A 19,255-nucleotide genomic window follows, 5' to 3' on the forward strand; every position below is an offset into this window, starting at 1 on the left:
TAAATACTGTGGAGGGGCGAAGGTGCTGAGCTCACTTTTAATGAATACCAGGTAGGTTCCAAAGTTAATGACTTACCCAGGGTGAAAACACAAGTAAGCTTCAGAAGAACAATGAGAAAATGGGCCAAAGACTCAGAAAGTAAAGACAGCAACAGCTCAACAGTGGATAGTTCCAAAGCGACAGGAGGTAGAAGAACAGGCCCAGCACTTCACTTAGGAAAAAAGAAAAGGAAAGAAATGCTAGTAAGCCCTTGAGAAATTAGGAGTCCATAGGTGAAGAGGATCCTAGCCCCTCCAGTGACAGAAAGCTTACTCATCAGGCTGGTGGTATGAGACTGGCAGCCATGCCTCAGGGCACTGGCTCGAAAAGGAGAAAACCACCTTCCGAAGGCAAAGCTGGTGGTATGAGACTGGCAGCCATGCCTCAGGGCACTGGCTCGAAAAGGAGAAAACCACCTTCCGAAGGCAAGTGTGTGCTGCTTCCTTCAAACACTTCCAGGAATGGGAATGTCAGCTCCATGCAAAAGCCAGAACCCCATTTCAGGACGCGGCCTTCTACACAAAAGACCTAAGAACAGCTTGGCTCCTCTATTCTGGACGAAGCTGCTGTGTACACACCTAACTCTTTAGGGGCTCTGGCAATGTGTCCCAGACTCCTAGCAACCACACATTGGCAATGTAACGTGGCCCCAGAGACCTCAGCCAGTTTATCTGCCCTGATGCACTGCGGCATTTTTCCTGAGAAGCAAGCCATCACATCCCTAATAGGTTAGGCTCAAGTCCTAAGACAGTAGTGGTAGGAAGCTGGTCCTGGCATAGAAATAAAGAACAGACCAACCACAACTTTAAATCAGTTTATTGACACAGTAACACAACACACTTGCCTCCCTGACACCCCCACCCCCCTCACCCAGACTAGATCTCTCCATTCCTCCCCTCTTAGAACAAGCTGTTCCTCGAAAACAGAAAAGGGCAGGCCACTTCTACAGCCCCAGTCCCACCTCTAGGCCCTGTGAAGCAAGGGTCTCAGGCACTGTTCAGAACCTGTTAGAGGGGTGGGGGGTGGGGGGGTGCAGTTAGCACTATACTCAGCCAGGCAGAGGCATCCAGTTCTTAGAAAGATTCCCCCCCTCAGTCAGTCCAGAGGCCCTGAGTTGCTATTCCTCCTCCTCTCTGCTCTTTGTGACCCTAGGAAGGAGACATGCTGGGGCCTGGGCCTGTAGCCAGGAGCAAGAACTCCTGGCCATGAACTGAGAATTGGAGTTTGGCTAGGGTCTTTTAAGGTCCAGGCACCCCCCCAAAAAAGCCCTGGTGGTGGGAGTGAACTTCAATGCCCCTATTAAAAATGCACTGACAACATTAAACAGATTAAACCAGCTTAACCAAATGCCAGAATAACACTAAGCTGTAAAGAAGGAGGGGGTCAGACCTGCTTTCTCCAGGCCGGACACAAATGCACATGGAGAAGCCCAGGTGGAGTGTCAACAAACAACTCAAGGACACTGCTGTGCAGGGGCTAAAAAGCTGATATTCAGGAGCCCCTGGGGTGACAGGAAGCAAGGAAAGAAATACACAAGTCTGAAACCAAAAAAGAAAACCCAACAGCAGGGGGCCTGAGCCTGACAATGCTGCCCACCAGCCCTCCAGGCCTTGCCCTGGACCCAGACAGTTCCTCCCCCTCTAAGCAATGTCCTCCCCTACTCATCACACAGCGCAGTTTAAAAAGCTTCTAATGCCAGTTCATAAACATCTTCATTTACTATTGGTGATTACATGTGAATAATATGTTTATACTGTTCTTTATGGAAAACAATTTCAACGAGTCAACTCCAAGAACACAATAGGCAACCCTTACCCTGAGCCCCTCGGCATCCTTCCCTAAATAGCAAGGAGCCCCCAACTCTGTCCCAGGGCTGCCTAACTTCCCCTTTCCCCTCTGTGGCTCTTGGGCAAAGTATCCTCTGACCATTAGTCCTCATCGGACAAGTTCTGGTCCAGGGGGTAAACCATGAACATCACATCTGGCCGAGAGGGGACACAGGGATGGCCTGGACGTACAATCTCAAAGCCCAAGAAGCTGAAGGTCTTCAGGAGTGGAGCTGCAGAAGATAAGAGTGTAAAAAGGATTCTGATGGGAAGTACAAGGGTAGGGTCAAATTGAGGAAAAACCCAAAACAAAAACGGAATAAGTGCTAGGCCTTGACTAAAGACCCTCCAGGCACCACCCCCCAAGACTGCCCGGTTTTGTATAGGAAACTCAAGGACCCCACCTCGCTGTATAGGAGCCCCCTCTTCACCTCCCCAGACCCCATTTTCTGGGAATTAGGTCTCAAGCTGCTTTGACTCCTCACCTCTATCTTCCCGGCCCTTCCTGAAGCAGATGAAGACGTAGTTCACTTTCATCTTCTCTTCAGCAAACTCTAGCAGTGCTAACAATCTGCAAGGAAAGAAAACTTAGGCCCACTACCACTTCTCTAGACTTCCCACCCACCTACTCCCAAAAAAGGCTTTTCTGAGGCTTACAGCTACATTATAAAGAAGAGAAACTTCAGGGAGGAGGTTCCTGTTTCAAGGCCCCAGGAGTCCTGAGTTCAGAAAAGGATAAGCCATGATCTTTAAGAAAAATGTTACTAAATTATCTCTTCCTGGAATAGGAGATCTTCACTGAAATGAACACTGACCAACTTAGAACTAATGCAGTTCACAAGACACTATGGGGCCTAGGAAGAGAACCCAGTTTCTCAGGGGCCTTCCAAAGTTGCCAAGCTTGATAATGACTGCCTGCACGGAGAGGAACTCTCGGGCCCTAACACTGCCAAAAAGGATTTCCTCAAGAGGCTGGAGCCACTCAAGAACTCCATCCTCAACACTGTTTCTCACACAACTGACTGCCTGGAGGGCCTTGCCCAATCCAGTGAAATCCCACTGATCTCTGAGCTTCCCGGTCTTTTGAACTGTACCACTGTATGGTGGCTCAAGGAGGATTTAATGTCTGCTGGGAAGAGTGAAACATGGGGTGATTAATGACAGGGATTTGGTTAATGTGATAATGGCCTGCTTTAATTAAGACCTAGAGCAGGCCTGTTTTACTGGCTAAAAATAACCCGTTTCAAAATGTATCTGCTTGAGAGGCACAGAGCTAAGAAGGCAAACTCCCTGACTTCTCTGTTCTCCCTCTTTCCCCACTTGCTCCTTCCCTTTTCCCCATCCCGTGCTCCTTACCCTTCTTTGCTCCCATCAGCTAATAATCCATCTGGGATTTCTACAAACAGGCTCTGGCTGGACAGGACTGCATCCCAGGAAGAGACTGTCACCTCGGTGACCTCATACTGGAAGTGGACGATGTGAGGTTTTCCATCGTTCACAGGGAGGTCCTGGGTCACAGTGAGCTTCTCGTCCTGGGAGGAAATTAGTCAGCAGACCATGTCACTACTGCTTCTGACCACATAGTAGGCTCCCTAACCTGGGTGGTGATTCGAGCCCCCTGCAGTCAGTCTCAGGGTAGTGTGGGATAAAGGGCACAATAAAAATGTAGAACTTCATGCTGGCTAAACAGACCATCATTCATCAGGCACTAAGACTAGCTGGCACTAAAAGCCAGTGTGATGGGAAGGGAAATATTTACCAAGTGTCCATTAGATGCCAAATACGGTGCACAGTGAGTTTTCAATCACCACAAGCACTTAAGGTAGACATCAATATTGACATTTTAACTCTGAGATACTAGAGGCCTAGACAAATTAAGCAACTGATCCAAGGCTCCACAGCTAGTAAATGGCACAGCTGAGATTCAAACCAGGTCTCCCTAACTCGAAGCCCATGCTTGTCCCCCCAACACCATACTCTTCCTCCCCTCTGATAGAGAAACATTAGAAACAATAAAGAGACCTGTGAGGCTTGACTGGGCCCAGATCAACCAAAGCCTGCTTCCAGGTGGACTGCAGGGTCCATGCTGTGTCTCCTGGCCAGAGCTCAGCTGCCCTGCTACCTTTCAATGCCAGTCTCAGGAAGAAGCTAAACCAGCCTCTAGGCCTCAGTCACAGGAGAGTAAAAGCTAGCAAAGGGCCACTGCTCCGCCCTGATCCCTCCCAGGCAGACTCTGAGGGCTGTCTAAAGCCCTTGGGCTGTACAGTATGCAGCCAGGGTGATAGGTGACTGAGATGCAAGGCCTCCTCTCCTTATGGCTCACCTCTGTAATACCCTCCCCCCACCTTCCCCATCAGGCTGCTAAGGGATAAAAGTCAGAATGCCAAAGGGCAAGGACAATGGGAAACTGCCTTTGGTATTTCTCAAGAAAATCGAGGAAGGACTAGCACCAGAAAGAGCTGTCGCACCGCTCCCATTCCAGACCCTAAACTGGCACTAAAGTACTGACCACCAAGCTAAGAAGATGGCAGGGTGTTTGCTTGGCACCGATACTCTTCTAGTAATCCCCAAAAGCCACATGGCAGCCACAGTTCAAAGAGTCCTCCTTCCCAATCCCCCTACTGGCCTGGCCTGAGTTGGGAGACTGAGGGAAGTGATCACTGCCCGTAAGCAGCAGTGCAGTGGAGTCTGAGAAGGCTCTGCCCCAAGCCTTCTGCCCCAGGGTCCTTACCTTATATATTAGAGCTGAGAGAGAAGGATCCCTGCCGCCCCCTCGCCCACCGGGGATCTTCGACAGTGGGTGAGGGGCATCAGGAGCACCACAGAGGCCCTGGAACAATGTGCCTGCAGCACTGGAGCTGGGGACAGTTACTCAAAGGCAAAATACTACTGCAAGAGACAGAGAAGGTGAGACAATAAACAGCAAGACTTGATGGTTTAATGCATCATCCCATCCCAGGCCCCTGCCCTGGCTCTCCTTAAACAGGTACTCTAAGGCTACACCACTGGGCCAGTCTTTTCAGCTTCAGCTTTCAGTACTACTGCTCATGAAGAACAGGAACCCACTGTCCTGCAGAGGCACAGGCAGTCCCAGAGGACTAAGGGAGTCCAGCTGAACATCTGCCCAGAGGAGGACCTGTCAAACAAATCTCTTTGGTGCTGGCAGGCCTTGGGAAGAACCAGACCCTGGGTTGCCTGCTACACCAAGAGCCCTGTACCCTCCAGCAGCCCCTTCCATACCCCAACAGTGTTTCAAGGACCTATGTGGCAAAACCACAAAGCCTACACAATCACTTCAGGTAGAGAGGCACATGGGCCTCAGGAAGTCAGTCACATGCACTGGGTACCATGTCGCTAAGGAGCTCCCAGGGCTATTTTTTTAATGCCGGCCTCCTCTCTGATCTAAACAGAGTAACTGGACAGAAATCACTTATCCAAATCCATCTAGGCAAGAACTTAATTAAATCAGGGATTTGGCTCCCAGAGAGGAGGTGCACCACAGTACAGAGTAGTATGGTATCTTGAGTTTGTCCCTGGTGTGCCACCAAATGCTGGGCTTCCTTGCCCTTCTTTGCTAGAATCCGACCTGGGCATGAAAGTTTAGTTAATGTTGAGATGGTCAGAATGGACACTCAAGTGCATATGTATTGGGGGTGGGGATTGCTGGGAGGAGATAAGTATGCTGGAAGCCGATAATCATCTCCGAGTATGTGCCCTTACTGGCCACCATGCTTTTCAGGTGGATCCAACAGGGCTCCAAATCTGCTCCAATCAAATGGCTCCGTAGGCTCACTCCACAGGCCAAGTGCAAGTGAAGCAATGAAAGAGAAAGTTGTTTGTGCACGTACACCATGACTAAGTGAGCTCACGCGACTACACCTCTCTTCCCAACTGGGTGCTTAATGACAGCATGTTGGTAGCTTACATCAGCTACAGGGGAATTATTTACACCCCAGAAATCAGCAAATGCTATAAATCAAGGTTTTTTCCCTTTAAAACCAATTGTAAAATGTGAGGCACCATTCTTCACCCTGTCCTTTGCTTTATACAGCAATGCATGTGAGATTGGGGTTTTTCACTTAGGCTCAGAGCAACAGAACTGAACTCACATCTAACCTGGCAACAGTACGATAACCAAAGGGCAGCCCACTGAGACCCTCAGTACTAAGAGAGCTATATAAAACATTCCAGCTGAGACAGGAAGTCTAAACCGTTTACTACTCTAGCTTGGCTCTGTTTTTAATGATTTCAACAGGGGGCCTAAAATTATACTTGGAAATGTCACTGGGAGATGGCATTCCCCAGGGCAGTGGCAGTGGGCCTACAGCACCATCAACACCTGGGGGTGATAACCCCAATGCACCACCTCCTGCCCCCTTAGGAAAGCTTCAGGGCATTCTCATCTCCCTCACTCCTGGCCTCACCAAGAGATACTAGAAGGGGCATGGCCAATGACTATGCTACTGTTTCAAGGACCGGATTTACTTTCTACAACAGACAATGAGTTGTTATAATCCCCCCTTCCAGTGTGTAAAGGGACAGAATAGTGTCCAGGTGGGAAGAACAAAAGATAAGGATAGGCGTTTCCCCAAAGGCACACCCCCCCCCCATGTGATACGGTTCCCTTCCCATTCCCTAGTGACCACGTCCGGCCCCTGGAGAAAGCTGGCTTGTTTGTATTGGTCACTGAAGTTACCAAGGACTGGGCAGACTCCCTCTAGGGTAGACAGATGAGATGTAGCCTCATATACCAGAACTGTGTGGGTTCATAAAACTACCAGATCACCAAGGAAGGCACTTGCAATTCTAAATTCTGGTGCTAGCTCACTTAACTTCAAACTCCTACTTCCCGAGAAATTATTTGTCAACGGTCTTTAAATGGGAGAGCTACATTCAACCCCTCGCCTGCATTCAAACCTCCATCTCGATTCTGAACTAATTCTTACTTGCAAATGGTGGACACACTGCAGCTAAGCCACTGAAGAAATCAGAGTAAGGTGGGTTTTCCTTTTATTAGATCCAGAATCCCCTTTGTCTTCCTAGAAAAAGTCCCTAGGGCCTGCCCTGTGTCCAGCACTAATGTATGAAGCTCATGATGTCAGGTGTCCTGATCTCACTCCTCTTCTAATAAATGCAAGTCTACTCCACGGTAACAAATCCTTTACTTCCCCAATCACACACAGGGATCCTGGAACTCTTTCCTCCTCCCCCACAAAGTCTACATAAAAAGCAAGTGTGTATGTGAGTAGAGGTGGAAGGGGTTTCAGGCCCCCAAGCAAGTATCCAGTTCCAGTTCCCGAAATCGGATAAGCTTAGTAGAGAGTAGATCACAATAATTATCTTCATTATCCATCATGATGGCTCTGTTTCAGTTACTTGCTGTGAATGGCAAGTCACTTCTCACAAAAAACCTGTCAATTCTGAAGTGAGAAGGGAAGGGAGATGAGTACAAATGTGGTAGTTAAATGAAGGAGCATAAAAGCAATGTCCTTCTCCTGTTCAAATACTACTGTAGCAAAATATGCTACCAACCTCAATAGGAAAAGAGGATCCTGGAGGAACTTAAGCACAAGAGAAAGCGGCTTCTAAACACAAGTGTTCCTGTCACAAGATGCAAATCTAGTTAGATTTCCTATTCAGTTTAGTCGTGTTTCTACTGGTTCCAGTGCTCAGCTTTTTCCACTCTTTCTTCACATCCTGCTCACTCCACCGAGGGGCAGAACTGGTTTAACTTCTACCACAAAAAGGATGATATAAACTCAGTCTGGAGGCTAAAAAGATCACGGCTGATTAACGAGAATCAAATGTATCAGAATAAACCCAAACATCCAGCAGGGCTGGTCCTGCTTTTGGAGAGGAAAAAAATAATACCATGCCAGAAATGAGGGTTTCAGGTATCCCAATTTGGAAGGGAGGTGGGAGATTAGAGCCGATCTGTTAGTGCCTTTTATTTGCTCAGTTATTGGACATGCTCTTGGAAACACTCCTCAGGATACACGAGTGCTACCAACACAACACATCTGCTGCCTCCAAAATAAAGCATTCTGTGTCTGTCATCTGAAATGTCCTTAGCAGGTTATAATTTCATACACTGGCTACAGACAGGCAGTTCATGAAGCAGATGTATTTCAGGAGAATGTTGCTGGTAAATCAAATAATTCAAATCCTATTTTTAATCTGTAGGGTGCTTAGTATTTAAAGAAAGTAACCTTAAATCTCTTGATAAAGGATCTCCTGTCAAATATCACTTCCAGTTGACAATGTCAGTTTTGATTTTTATATTAACTTTGCTCAAAGCAGGCAGCCAGTTACATAGAGACTTAATATAAAAGTTAACTGCAGCTAACTTCCATTCAGCTATATCTAGCAAGTACTTGAATTCATATTCTCCTTCATATACTTTGATCACGTTTTACTTGAATCAGTGGCCTGAGCATGTTTGGTCAGATGGCCTTGGTATTATCTACTTTGTGGTATCAAGTTAAAAGACATAAAAACCATATTCCCAAACATTGTGCATTCATTCCTCCCTTTCATCTTCTTTTGACCCATTCCTGTCTCTGGCTCTGCTTCTTAGAACACTAGTGTCCTGACTCCTTCACACAAGCTGCTCTTACTCTGAAGATGAGGAAGGTCTCTGATGACTAGCCCCTATGCCAGGAGGGCCCAATCTAGGGCTGCCATCACACTTAGCTAAAAAGAAACATGACGCCCCCGCTGGTGTGGCTCAGTAGACTGCCTACCAGCCTGCAAAAAGAAATGTCACTGTTTCGATTCCCTGTCAAGGCACATGCCTGGGTTGAAGGCCAGGTCCGCAGTTGGGGGTGTGCGAGAGGCAACCACACATTGATGTTTCTCTCCCTCTCTTTCCCCCTCCCTTCCCCTCTCTCTAAATATAAAAAAAAATAAAATATTTTTAAAGTAAATAAAAAGAAACATGAAGAAAGATAGGAGTGGCCACCTCCAGTCTAGAATGCGTGTAGAGGTTGACTTCCAGCTGCCAATTCCCTTTCCATTTGAGAAAGGGCTCTGGTCAGATGCCAGGCATAAGTCATTTCACTAGGGCCCTTCTGTGTGCTGAAGGGAGTCTTACTTGCTAAGCATGATTATAAAGAAAATGACATCACCACTCTGAATCACAGACTGAAATCAAAACTGGGTTTTGGTTAATTCTCCACAAGGAACACACAGTGGCTGCTAGAATATCTGTGCCTCTGAGGTTTGCTCATCTTAATTACTGCTACATCTTCCGCCAAAGGTGGGCACAACTACATATGGTGGATAACTAGGTGATCATGCTTTAAAATAAGACCCTAAGTTTACATTTTAAGTACCTCAGTCTAGTTTTTATAGTAAAATCATCACCCAGTTGTTCTGGCCTCTTCCTAGGATACAATCACTTCATTATTTATATAGTATCAAAGGCCTCGGAAATTTTCTTAAGGCTTATCTTATACAAAGCATTTTATTCTGCTGCTGCTAACAGGGAGCTACCTGTTTTGTTCACTTCAAGTAACAATTCTTACCTACTTGGCCATTTCTGATCTACAGCTTTCAATCAGGCTTCATAGCCTTTCGAATCATGGCACCAACTTGAATCAAACACTGCATACTATTTCAAAATGAGATGAATTACATTTTTTTCTAGAAATGCACATATGTAACATCATATTTCTGAACAGCTCTGAAGTTAAATTTGGATTTCTTGGCAGAGTGAGGAATTACTATTATTAGTTCGCACTGCTTTCTGAAGCATGTCTCCAATTAGGGGGGATTCCTGACTATACTAGAAGTCTTCTTTCTCTCTCCCCCTCTCTGGGATGACCTTGAAGGCACACAAGAAAACTTCATCTTCCTTGCCCATCCCCCTACATCCAACAAGCCACAGTGCCAATAAATAAGGAATAAGTAAAATCAAATCTTTGAGGGGAGACCAGAAATTCCATTCCCCAGGGAACACCAGTGAAGATCCTCAAGATAGCTCTGATGTGCTCTTGTGCCCTGTCCACCCCCGGAAAGACCACCTGTAGAACCAAATGCTTCTCCTCAAAGCCCGTCAGACACAGACTGATTATAATATATCAAGCCAGGGCAAGCTCTTCTCCATATACTCTACTGTCACACGTACTAAGCAAATCCAGAAAGAAAAAGGCCATGCAGCTTGATTTCCTTGGATTTAAACCTCAAGTTCAAAAACTATAATAATAAAAGTGCTTGACTTTGAGTCTTCTTCCTTTCCCCACCATCAGGAATCATGACATTCTGGAGGTACTAATCAGAACAAAACTAGAAAGGAAGAGCCTGTTTTCAAAACACACTGCAGGCTCCTCTGCAACTGTTTCTTCCAGGAAACCAAGCCTCCACCTCTGGAGTATTTCACTGGAGCCAGGGAAGCTGGAAAGCCCAACCCCCACCCAATAGGAGTTAAAACTCTCAGCCAGCTCCCCTCCTCCGTGGATACAAAATACCCAGAACACTGAGGGGAAGAACATCCGGCTCTTATCAGAATCCCTAGTTAAGGCTCTACCAGGATTCCGTTTAGAAAAGTTAGAGGCTGCACAGAGGAGGCTGGGAAACAGGATTGCCATAACTCAAAGAAACCAGACACCCTGCACACACCACCCCACCCCACCCCCAGGCCAAAGTGGAGGAGCCTGATCCAAGGCCTCGCTGCTGCCCAGGCCCTGGCAGGCCAGCTGGCTCCTCCCTCCACCTGCCTGTCATACAGCCAAGCCCCTCAGATTACCAACACCCTAAGCAAAGGGCCCTGGAGAAAAGCAAGCCTGTTTTGCCACTTAGAAGCTGGAAGGAATCTCCGCGTTACACTTACCCAACCCCCTCTCTTTTTACATGTAAGCACACTGGCTAAGCCATAACTCAGGTCTCAACCTCACAATCAGTTAAGACCCTCATGTGCTGTTCCCAGGGACTCTAAAGAACGCCTGCTGAGCCCACACCACCTTCCAAACCCACTGCAGAGACAGAAACATCAAGGCTAGAAAAGAACGTTTTCCTGTAGGTGTCTCTGCTTCCCTCCCTCTGCACTTCGTCCTGCCCGTGCTCAAACCTGCCGTCTACCCTCATCACACAGCTTCTCTACCACAAGCAATACCTTCTGCATCCAGCACCACCCAAGTATCCATCTACCTCCACCTCCTCAGCTCCAGAAGGGCTGGGTTAGAGAAGATGGAATAAAAGACGGGACTGCAAAGGGCAATGGACGTGGAGTCTCGGAAAATAAAAATATAACAGCAGAAGGGGACTAGGTAGAGGGCTTTGGAGGTGGGGTAATGGGTCAAACTGGACCATAAAAACCAGGAAATGAGTGAATTTTCTTTCTGCATATAGGGAAGAAACAGAAGTGTGGGGGCTAGATAGCAGTCTGAGAATGATAATGGCTATTGGCTGAGAACTGAGTACTAGAGGTAGGAGAATTGAAAAGGCTGTTGCAGGTATCGTGGATACTTCTGGATAGTATCTGGGAAAGACTAGGAGATCCCTGAAGACAAGGCCCTTTTCAGTAAAGGGCTTACATCCACGAAAGGAATATGATGGGAAGGGTCTTCTGGGGGGAGGGGTTGGGAGGCGGTGTTTCTGGAACCTGGCCACACATTAGAATTGCCAGGGAGCTTTAAAAATATATACTAATTACCAGGCCCCACCCTATGCCAATCACAGCAGATACTTGAGGCAGGGTCCAGTTGATTGATTTCTCAAACGTGCAGCCAAAGTTTAAGAAACACTGAGATAAAAGAAATGCTGAAGACCCAGCTGGACTGTTTAAGGACAGTGCTTTCTGTAAAGGAGTGCGAAATGGCGAGTTTAGAGGCCATTTTAGTGCTAAAGAAGCCCAAGTTTGAGAGGGAACCTTGAGTGGTAATCAGAGCCCTATGTGAAGAAAAGCACTAAGAAAGGCCATGTTTATAAGAGAAACTAAAGTCTAGTTTTGGACAAACCAAGGCACAATTTAAGGAAGATTTGCAGGGAATGGATCTGCTTGCAAAATAATGAGGCCCAAGTGAAGGACGGAGGCCATAAGCCCAAATATGGGGACAAAGGGGCCAGTGTGGGGAACTAATGAGCTCCAGACTCATTTTGGAGGGGGCAGCACAACTCTAGGGGAAAAAAAGATGACACTTAAGACTCAAATTGTAAATGGAAGCCACTCTGATGTAGAAGCAATTGGGGTTAAAAATTGTGGGAAATCACGGAACAGCTTCAAAGAAGAGTTTGGAGCAGAAACATGGAGTATGTTTGAGGGCGCGATGGAGAAAGAGGAGAGGCAGAGAGGAAAACAAGGATGAATTCTGCCCAGTTTAAGCAGGGGGAAGTATATATGATGCAAGTCTAGAAAACCACTGGGCCATTTCAGAAAGAGGTGCAGCCTTGCTCTCCAGTGCACAGGGGCCAGGTTTTGAGGGAAGAAACTTGCAAAGGCCAGGTGTCCAGAGTGCGAAGGCACGTGAGGCAGGGAAAGAGGGCAAGCCTACGGTGGGCGTCAGGGGGGGCTGAATTCTGTGACCTGCTGCTTTACACAAGGGGTTCAGTTAAGGGGGGGGGGGGGGTAAAAGTAAAGATGAGTTCCAGTGAAGAGTGTTTAAAGGGCAGGAGTATTTAGAAGAGTGGATGGAAGATAGGGGTCAAGTCCAAAGTGCTGGAGAAATACATGGAATGAGGTTGGGAGACAGGAAAAATGGGGCCTGACTGGGAAAGGGGTGTTGAGGGAGGAAGGAAGAGAGAAGATAAAGCTGGAGTGAAAACTCAGGAGAGGGCTGTGCATCGTTGTCAAGACTATTAGGCCTGGAAGTGGGGGGGGGTGGCGACAGGTACAGCTGAGAGCTGAAGGATGGAGCCTGACTTGGGGGGTAGGAGGCGGCGGCGACAGTGCTGAGAGAGAGGTCTGGCTGGAGGGTGCAGTTTGAATGAGGGAAGGGATTCAAAGGGTAGGGTTAGGTGACTTGAGAGGGAGGAGGAAAGATTTGGGGAAGATGAGAAACAATTTGGAGAATCTGTTTAAAAAACCCACTTTGGGGAATGGGGCACCGTTCGGCGGAGCTGAAGGAAAATGAGGACTTGATTGGAAGATGGGGCCCCGGTTTGTGGGGGCCTTACAGGAGGCCCGGGCGAGGGGGATGGGCAAGGCTGGCGGGAAGGGGGCTAAGGGACGAAAGGAGGCCCGTGGCAGGACTGGGGCTCGGACTGGGGTGGCTGAAGTGGGGAAGGGGCCAAGTGCCGAGCGGATGGGGCCCCGCTGGGGGGGGGGGGGAGCCGGCTGGTGGGGCGGCGGGGGAGGAGGCCCTCCGGAGCAGAGGAGGGGAGGATGGGGGCGGGGAGCCTGGGCCGGGCCGTTACCTGTCCTGGGTGTTTATCATCCTCGGCGGCTCTGCTCAGGGTGGGAGGAGGCGGCGCAGGGAGTGGGTAGGTGGATGAGTGGGTGGGTGTGGGGTCGCGCGCGCGCGGGGCCGATCTCTGCGGGTTAAGTCCCTGTCAGGCCGCGGGCCCAGAGCCCTCCTCCTGCCTCAGCGAGCGCCTGCCTCCAACTGACCCTCCCCGGCCGCCGCCGACGCCGCCGACGCCGCCGCAACCGCCCCGCCCCCAAGTCCCTTATCTGCATAGCCCCACCTCAGCGCCGCGCGGTGTCCTGGGAAACTGGGGCCCACAACAAAGGGCAATATACGGCCCCGCCTCCGCGCAGGCGCAGCAGGGGCCGGGAGCGGGAGGTGGGGGGAGGTGGAGTGCGGGTCCGGATGAGAAGTTGGGGGTTGGGGATGGCTGTGGTCGTGACGTTGGTTTCTCTGCCCAAAAGTTGCGTTGGATTTCGAGGTTTGACCTGACCTAGATTCCTTGTTTGTGCGGAGCTAAGCAGGGCTGTGTCATTTGTTGGTTCTGGGAGGATATTTATTAAACAAAATATGAACTCTGAGAGTGCTAGATACATATTAGCACCATTACCAAGACTGAGCCCTGGCCCACAGATCTCGGTTACCTCAGCTCATAATGCACATCAATAGCCTCAGCGTCAGCTGAGGTCAACAACAATCTGCACCTTGAAGACATATCTCAGGTCAATGGTCAAGGTCTGACACTGGCTGGTGGTCATCTGAAGCCAGTGGTATCTGTGGGTCAGGATCACAGTCACCTGACAGCAGTGGTGGAAGGCAACATCACAAACTTGTTCACAGTCACTTTAGATCACAGTCGTTCCAGGGTACTTGTTCACAGTCACCTCCATTCACTATCCCTGTCCTTAGACCAGTGACAAGAGGTCACAATCACTGGTGCAGGGACCTCTCAGATCACAATCGTTACAGGCCACAGTCACAGGCACTTCAACACAATCATCAAAACTTTTGACTCTGTTCATACTCAATCCAGATTGCAGACAAGAGAGGTCACATTATCTTAGATCACAATGGAGCACTGTGACCTCAAATCCCATCTATTTATTCAACAAATAATTATTGAGCAGCTACCTACCAGGTGCTCCAGGCATGTGCTAGAGTCCAGGAATACTCAGTAATCAACTAGGCAAAATTCCTGCCTCAGATGTCAAAATCTGGCCAGAAGGAGAGACAGAGAAAGACCATCACAATGTGAAGCAAGTAGTCCACCTGAAAGAGACCACAGAGAAAGTAATTAGGGAATTAGGGATGATTTATACAAAGGGTGATCAATCACTCCAGATCAGAGGTCACTATGACCCTCGGTTCATAATAGCCTGAAATCACAAATGTCCCACATTAGAACCATCTCAGGACACCATTACTCTACTTGATAAACAACATGCCTTTGGTTTTTAGATGATGGGGATGCAGAGATGGAAGAAAGCTTGGAGCTGCCAAACTAAGGCTTTTCCAGCAAAAATGGGAAAAGGTAAATGATACCAGAACTGCCTGAATTAACACTAGATATTTAAGCAAGGCTGCTTGCATACTCTGGCTCACTTTAGCTCCTCTGCCTTGTTGCCTTGGCTATCCCTACCTGCTCTTCCAAATTCAAGGTAGGAATGTTCTTACATTAGTACATAGCAGAATTGAACAATTAGACCCAGCCCTGATCCACCTGGGCATTTTTCCTAGCCCTCAAAGGCAGCTGGGATGGCTCATTTCTGCTATCATACTCCTGGACAAGTAATCTTTTGGCCTGAAGAAGTTTTTAACTGATCAATCAGCAAATATTGAAAAGTAAACTATGTGACTAATAGTGATCACTAATTGAGCGTCAGGCTAAAGCACTAATTTTTACAACAGCTCCCCACTTCCATTTTACAGGTGAAAACTCAGGGAGATTGTACTAACAAGTTAATTTATTTGCTCTCATTCAAAAAGCTAGTAAGGGATAGAGTTAGAATTTGGAGCCAGAGTTGTGTGGTCCCATTAAAGGAGTGAGAAGGGCTCTGCCACAGCTTGCTGTCTGAAGGAGTGCCCACCTGATGGCTGCCCGGCAAGCAAGTGAAAAAAATGGGGAGCCACCTTTCTCTAACCTGTGCTGTCCCATATGATAGCCACTAGCCACATGTGGCTATTTAAATTTAAATCAGTTAAAAATTTAGTTCCTTGATCCCATTAGCCACACTTCATGTTCTGAATAGCCACACGTGGCCAGTGGTTATAGTATTTGCACAGTGAGATTTTCCATCAACACAGAAAGTTCTGGACAGTGCTATATCCCATCATTCTCTTATCCCTGTTTACCTCATTCACCTCCACAGGTTTGAGCTGTCGCATCCGTGACCACCTCCATCCTGGTCCTCACACTGGCAATATGCCTGCCCTGCTCCCAGCTCTCTGCCCCCAGCTACATCCTTCCCCTGTGCCCTCTGTAACCTGAGATCAGTAAACTCTTCCATATCCTCAGCCTTTTCTCAGGATGCTGCCTTCACCTCTTTGCCGGACCTGAAACCTGGCTGTCTCCTATGGACACTGCTTCTCTAGCAGATCTCTTAGGTAAATGCTATTTTCCTCTCATTCTCATGTACCTCCGGGTCAGGAAGTGGGTATGTTCCTCTCCCACCCCCAATGCCATTGCTAAACCCCTCCCTCCTACAGTGCTTCCCCTCTTCCCTACAAAAGCCTCATTTTGACTCTTGGCTCACTGCCTCTCTCTCCATCCTAAATTGTGTTTTATTTGGTGAGCTCAGCATCCATGTGGTGGCCTCTCCAACATCCTCCTCTCCCTTCCTTGACTTCCTTGTCTCCAGCGGTATTTTCCACACCACAGCAGCTGCCCACTGCTATTCCTGTAGTCACAGCCTCAACTTTGTTTTCACCAAAAACCATTTTGCTTCCAATATGTAGACTCTCGGACCACAACCTTCTTTTTTTCACAAACTTTTTCTTAACTAAGCCTCCATCATTCCTTGACCCTTCTCATGAGTTCCGATCCTTTGACTTTACTAATTTCTCACTATTCATTGGCCCTAGTTTGTATGTTCCTTTCAGCTTCATTTCCATCATTCATCACTATAATCCCTCTTTGCCCCATCTCCTCCCTTGGTGTTGCCTGACAAAACCCCTACTCTGAATAAACCCACCACCTGCCTTCTCAATGCTTTTGAGCTAGAGTAAAATCACACCACCAGGCAGATTATCTTCACTCCATGTTCACAATCCTACCCTCAAATGGGCTCTCAAGAGTGCCTGGGACCCTGGCTGGTGTGGCTCAGTGCATTGAGCGCCGGCCTGCAAACCAAAGGATACCAGTTCAATTCCCAGTCAGGGCATATGCTTGAGTGGTGAGCCAGGTCCTCAGTTGGGGGTGTGTGAGAGGCAACCATACCCTAATGTTTCTCTCCCTCTCTTTCTCCCTTCCTTCCCCTCTCTCTAAAAATAAATAAAATCTTATGTATTTTTTTTAAGTGCCTGGGAATTCCTACTACATTTCTCTGATAAGTTTCCTTTTTCACTCTTCAAGCAACTTGTATACCTATTTTCTCTCTGCAAAACCTCTACCCCTCTCCTCTTAGCTGGTGACCTGCCTTACTTTTTTTTTAAGTGATGTGACCTACATTTTCCTTTTTTTAATTAAAGATTTTATTTATTTATTTTTAGAGAGAGAGAAAGGGAGGGAGAAGGAGAGAAATATTGACCAGTTGCCTCTCGGACTTGCCCTGACTGGGTACCAAACCTGCAACCCAAGCATGTTCACTGACCAGGAATCGAACCTGCGACCCTTTGCTTTGCTGGACCACACCCCACCAACTGACCATGCTGGTCAGGGTGTCTCTTACTGCCCCCCCCCGAGTTTTACTGAGATATAGTCGACACATAATATTGTATTAGTTTTAGATGTACAACATGATAATTGGATGAATATATATCCCTATCCTCTTATGTTACTGAAGAAATAGAAGCAAGGGGAGCTTTCTCTTATTCCTAACACAACCTGCAAATCTATCAGCCTCTCCACCCACCTGTATCTCTCCCTTCCTGGTACTCTGAGAAGCACCCTGTCCCTCACAAGAGACCAGCTAATCCCTCCACAGGAGCTAGGGGACGGACCATCTCCTTTCCCCTTTTCAGTAACCTGCCTGCTACAATCTAATCTTTCCCTTCAGCACACAAACATGCTCTCCCATCCTTAAAAGATAACATAACCATTAGAAAAAACAGTTTGGCAGTTTCTTAGAAAACTAACCATGCAACCACTAGATGACGCAGGAATTGCACTCCTGGGCCTTTATCCCAGAGAAATGAAAACTATGTCCACATAAAAACAAAACAAACAAACAAACAAAAAATCTATGCATGTATGTTCATAGCACCTATGTACGTAACAGCCAAAAATCAGAATCAGCCCAGCTGTCCTTCAGCAGGTAAATGGTTAAACTATGGTACATCCATACCATGGAACACAACTCAGCAATTTTTAATTTAAAAATAATATATGTAATGTGATAAGTTTGCATGTAGGTTTTTATTGTATTTATTGCATGTAAATACAATAAAACTGTACTTAGCAACAACAACAATGACAAAAATATGAGTTAGGTTACAGGACAGAAGAGGATTCTAGTCCCTAGGAGCTGCTCTTGAAAGTATGAGAGTGACAAACTCCAGAGAACAAAAGCAGGTAACCATGCAGAGAATATTTGATAAGAGAGAGGCTGGAAGGGTAACCAGTGGACCCTATTTAGGGACTCTGTCTGTAGGACTTCATTCAGAAAGCTATACAGCACCATGTGTTCAGACAAATCTGATCTTGACCACTGGCTGTCTGCATGACTTTGGACAAGTCACATGGCCACTGAGGGCCTGTCTCCTCCTCAGTGAAAAACAGGGACCATGGCACCTGCCCTCCAAGACTGACGTGAACATTAAATCAAACAGTATATGTGAAAGCACCCAGCCCAGCACCGAGAAAATGTTCCAGATATGTAAATTCAGTTCCACTTCTCTCTGTATAAATATTTGCTCTCCAGATAAGTACTGATAAAAAAAGCTAATTAATAATGATAAAATTCATGAGTGCTTACTGTAGCTCAAAAGGAAAGAAAGAGAAAGGAGAGAGAGAGGGAGAGAGAAGGGGAAGAAGTTAAAAAATAAAATAAAACCATTATTTACCACCTTTAGAGAATTGGAAGGAACCAACTCATTTTTCTGAAAACTGGTAAATAAAGGGAGAGAAGTCAAAGCATTTAACTTGCCTCTCTTATGTGAACTGTACTTCAGGTTAACAAAATTACTGATGTGAGATAATTATTCTAAAAACTGGTAGGAGTAAAATACAAGCATTCAACCTGATTTCCTTACAAACATGCCTCAAAGTAACGAATTAGATAAGAAATGAAGAAAGAATAATAGAACATCAACATTTTCCAAACCCCTAATGTGACTGGATCACCAGTAGCTAACAGAGACACACGGGGTGGAATAAATGCCTACTGCTGAAAGGATACATAACCACCTATGAATATTCTAGACAAACCTTGAACCTCAATCAGAGTAAGCCTTTCTATTGAACTACAGTTTACAGAAAATAGAAGGATACAAAAAATGCAATCAGCAAAATCCAGAATATAGGAAATCTCTAAAGGACAAAATCTCTCTTCACCAAAATGATGGGGTGGGTAGGATCTGTAGATTCAAATATATTTAAGAGATTTATCTACCAAATGTAACCAGTGACCCTTTTTTAGATAGTGATTCGAAGAAACCAACTATAAAATGTATATTAGGGAAATGTGAACACTGACTTGATTTTAAGAAATTATTATTATGGGGTAGGGGGCAAAATGGGTGAAGTAGTCAAAAAATACAAACTTCCAGTTATAAGATATCTAAGTTCTGGGCTGTAATGTATAGCACGACTATAGTTAACAACACAGTGTTGTATATTTGAAAGTTGCTAAGAGAGTATATCTTAAAAGCTCTGGTTATAAGAAAAAAAT

The 19,255-nt window shown here is 46.7% G+C and overlaps 2 protein-coding genes and 1 long non-coding RNA gene across 5 annotated transcripts in view; 1 reads left to right on the plus strand and 2 right to left on the minus strand.

Annotated features, from left to right (window-relative positions):
- Window positions 1-1,667: 1,667 nt before the first annotated feature.
- Window positions 1,668-13,421, minus strand: OAZ2 (ornithine decarboxylase antizyme 2). The gene is given in 6 exon segments (XM_090270761.1): window positions 1,668-2,099; window positions 2,352-2,437; window positions 3,223-3,398; window positions 4,598-4,678; window positions 4,680-4,755; window positions 13,219-13,421. Coding segments are annotated over 6 exon segments (570 nt in total). The 5' UTR covers window positions 13,239-13,421; the 3' UTR covers window positions 1,668-1,968.
- Window positions 13,422-13,616: 195 nt separating this feature from the next.
- On the plus strand, window positions 13,617-15,766 carry LOC150016629 (uncharacterized). The gene is made up of 3 exons (XR_016509811.1): window positions 13,617-13,689; window positions 14,667-14,739; window positions 15,578-15,766. It is a non-coding gene; the product is annotated as an uncharacterized LOC150016629 (long non-coding RNA).
- The window catches only part of RBPMS2 (RNA binding protein, mRNA processing factor 2), a 45,063-nt gene continuing 40,157 nt past the window's right edge, over window positions 14,350-19,255 (minus strand). For 2 of the 3 annotated variants that reach the window (XR_016509805.1, XR_016509804.1), the window contains one exon: window positions 14,350-14,477. The gene's annotated coding sequence lies outside the window, so the exon portion shown is untranslated. The remainder of the gene's footprint in view (window positions 14,478-19,255) is intronic. The other variant, XR_016509806.1, reaches the window with a different exon arrangement.

Source organism: Furipterus horrens, unplaced genomic scaffold (genome assembly GCF_987537825.1).
Source record: "Furipterus horrens unplaced genomic scaffold, mFurHor1.1.pri manual_scaffold_3, whole genome shotgun sequence".
NCBI classification, from domain to species: Eukaryota; Metazoa; Chordata; class Mammalia; order Chiroptera; family Furipteridae; genus Furipterus; species Furipterus horrens.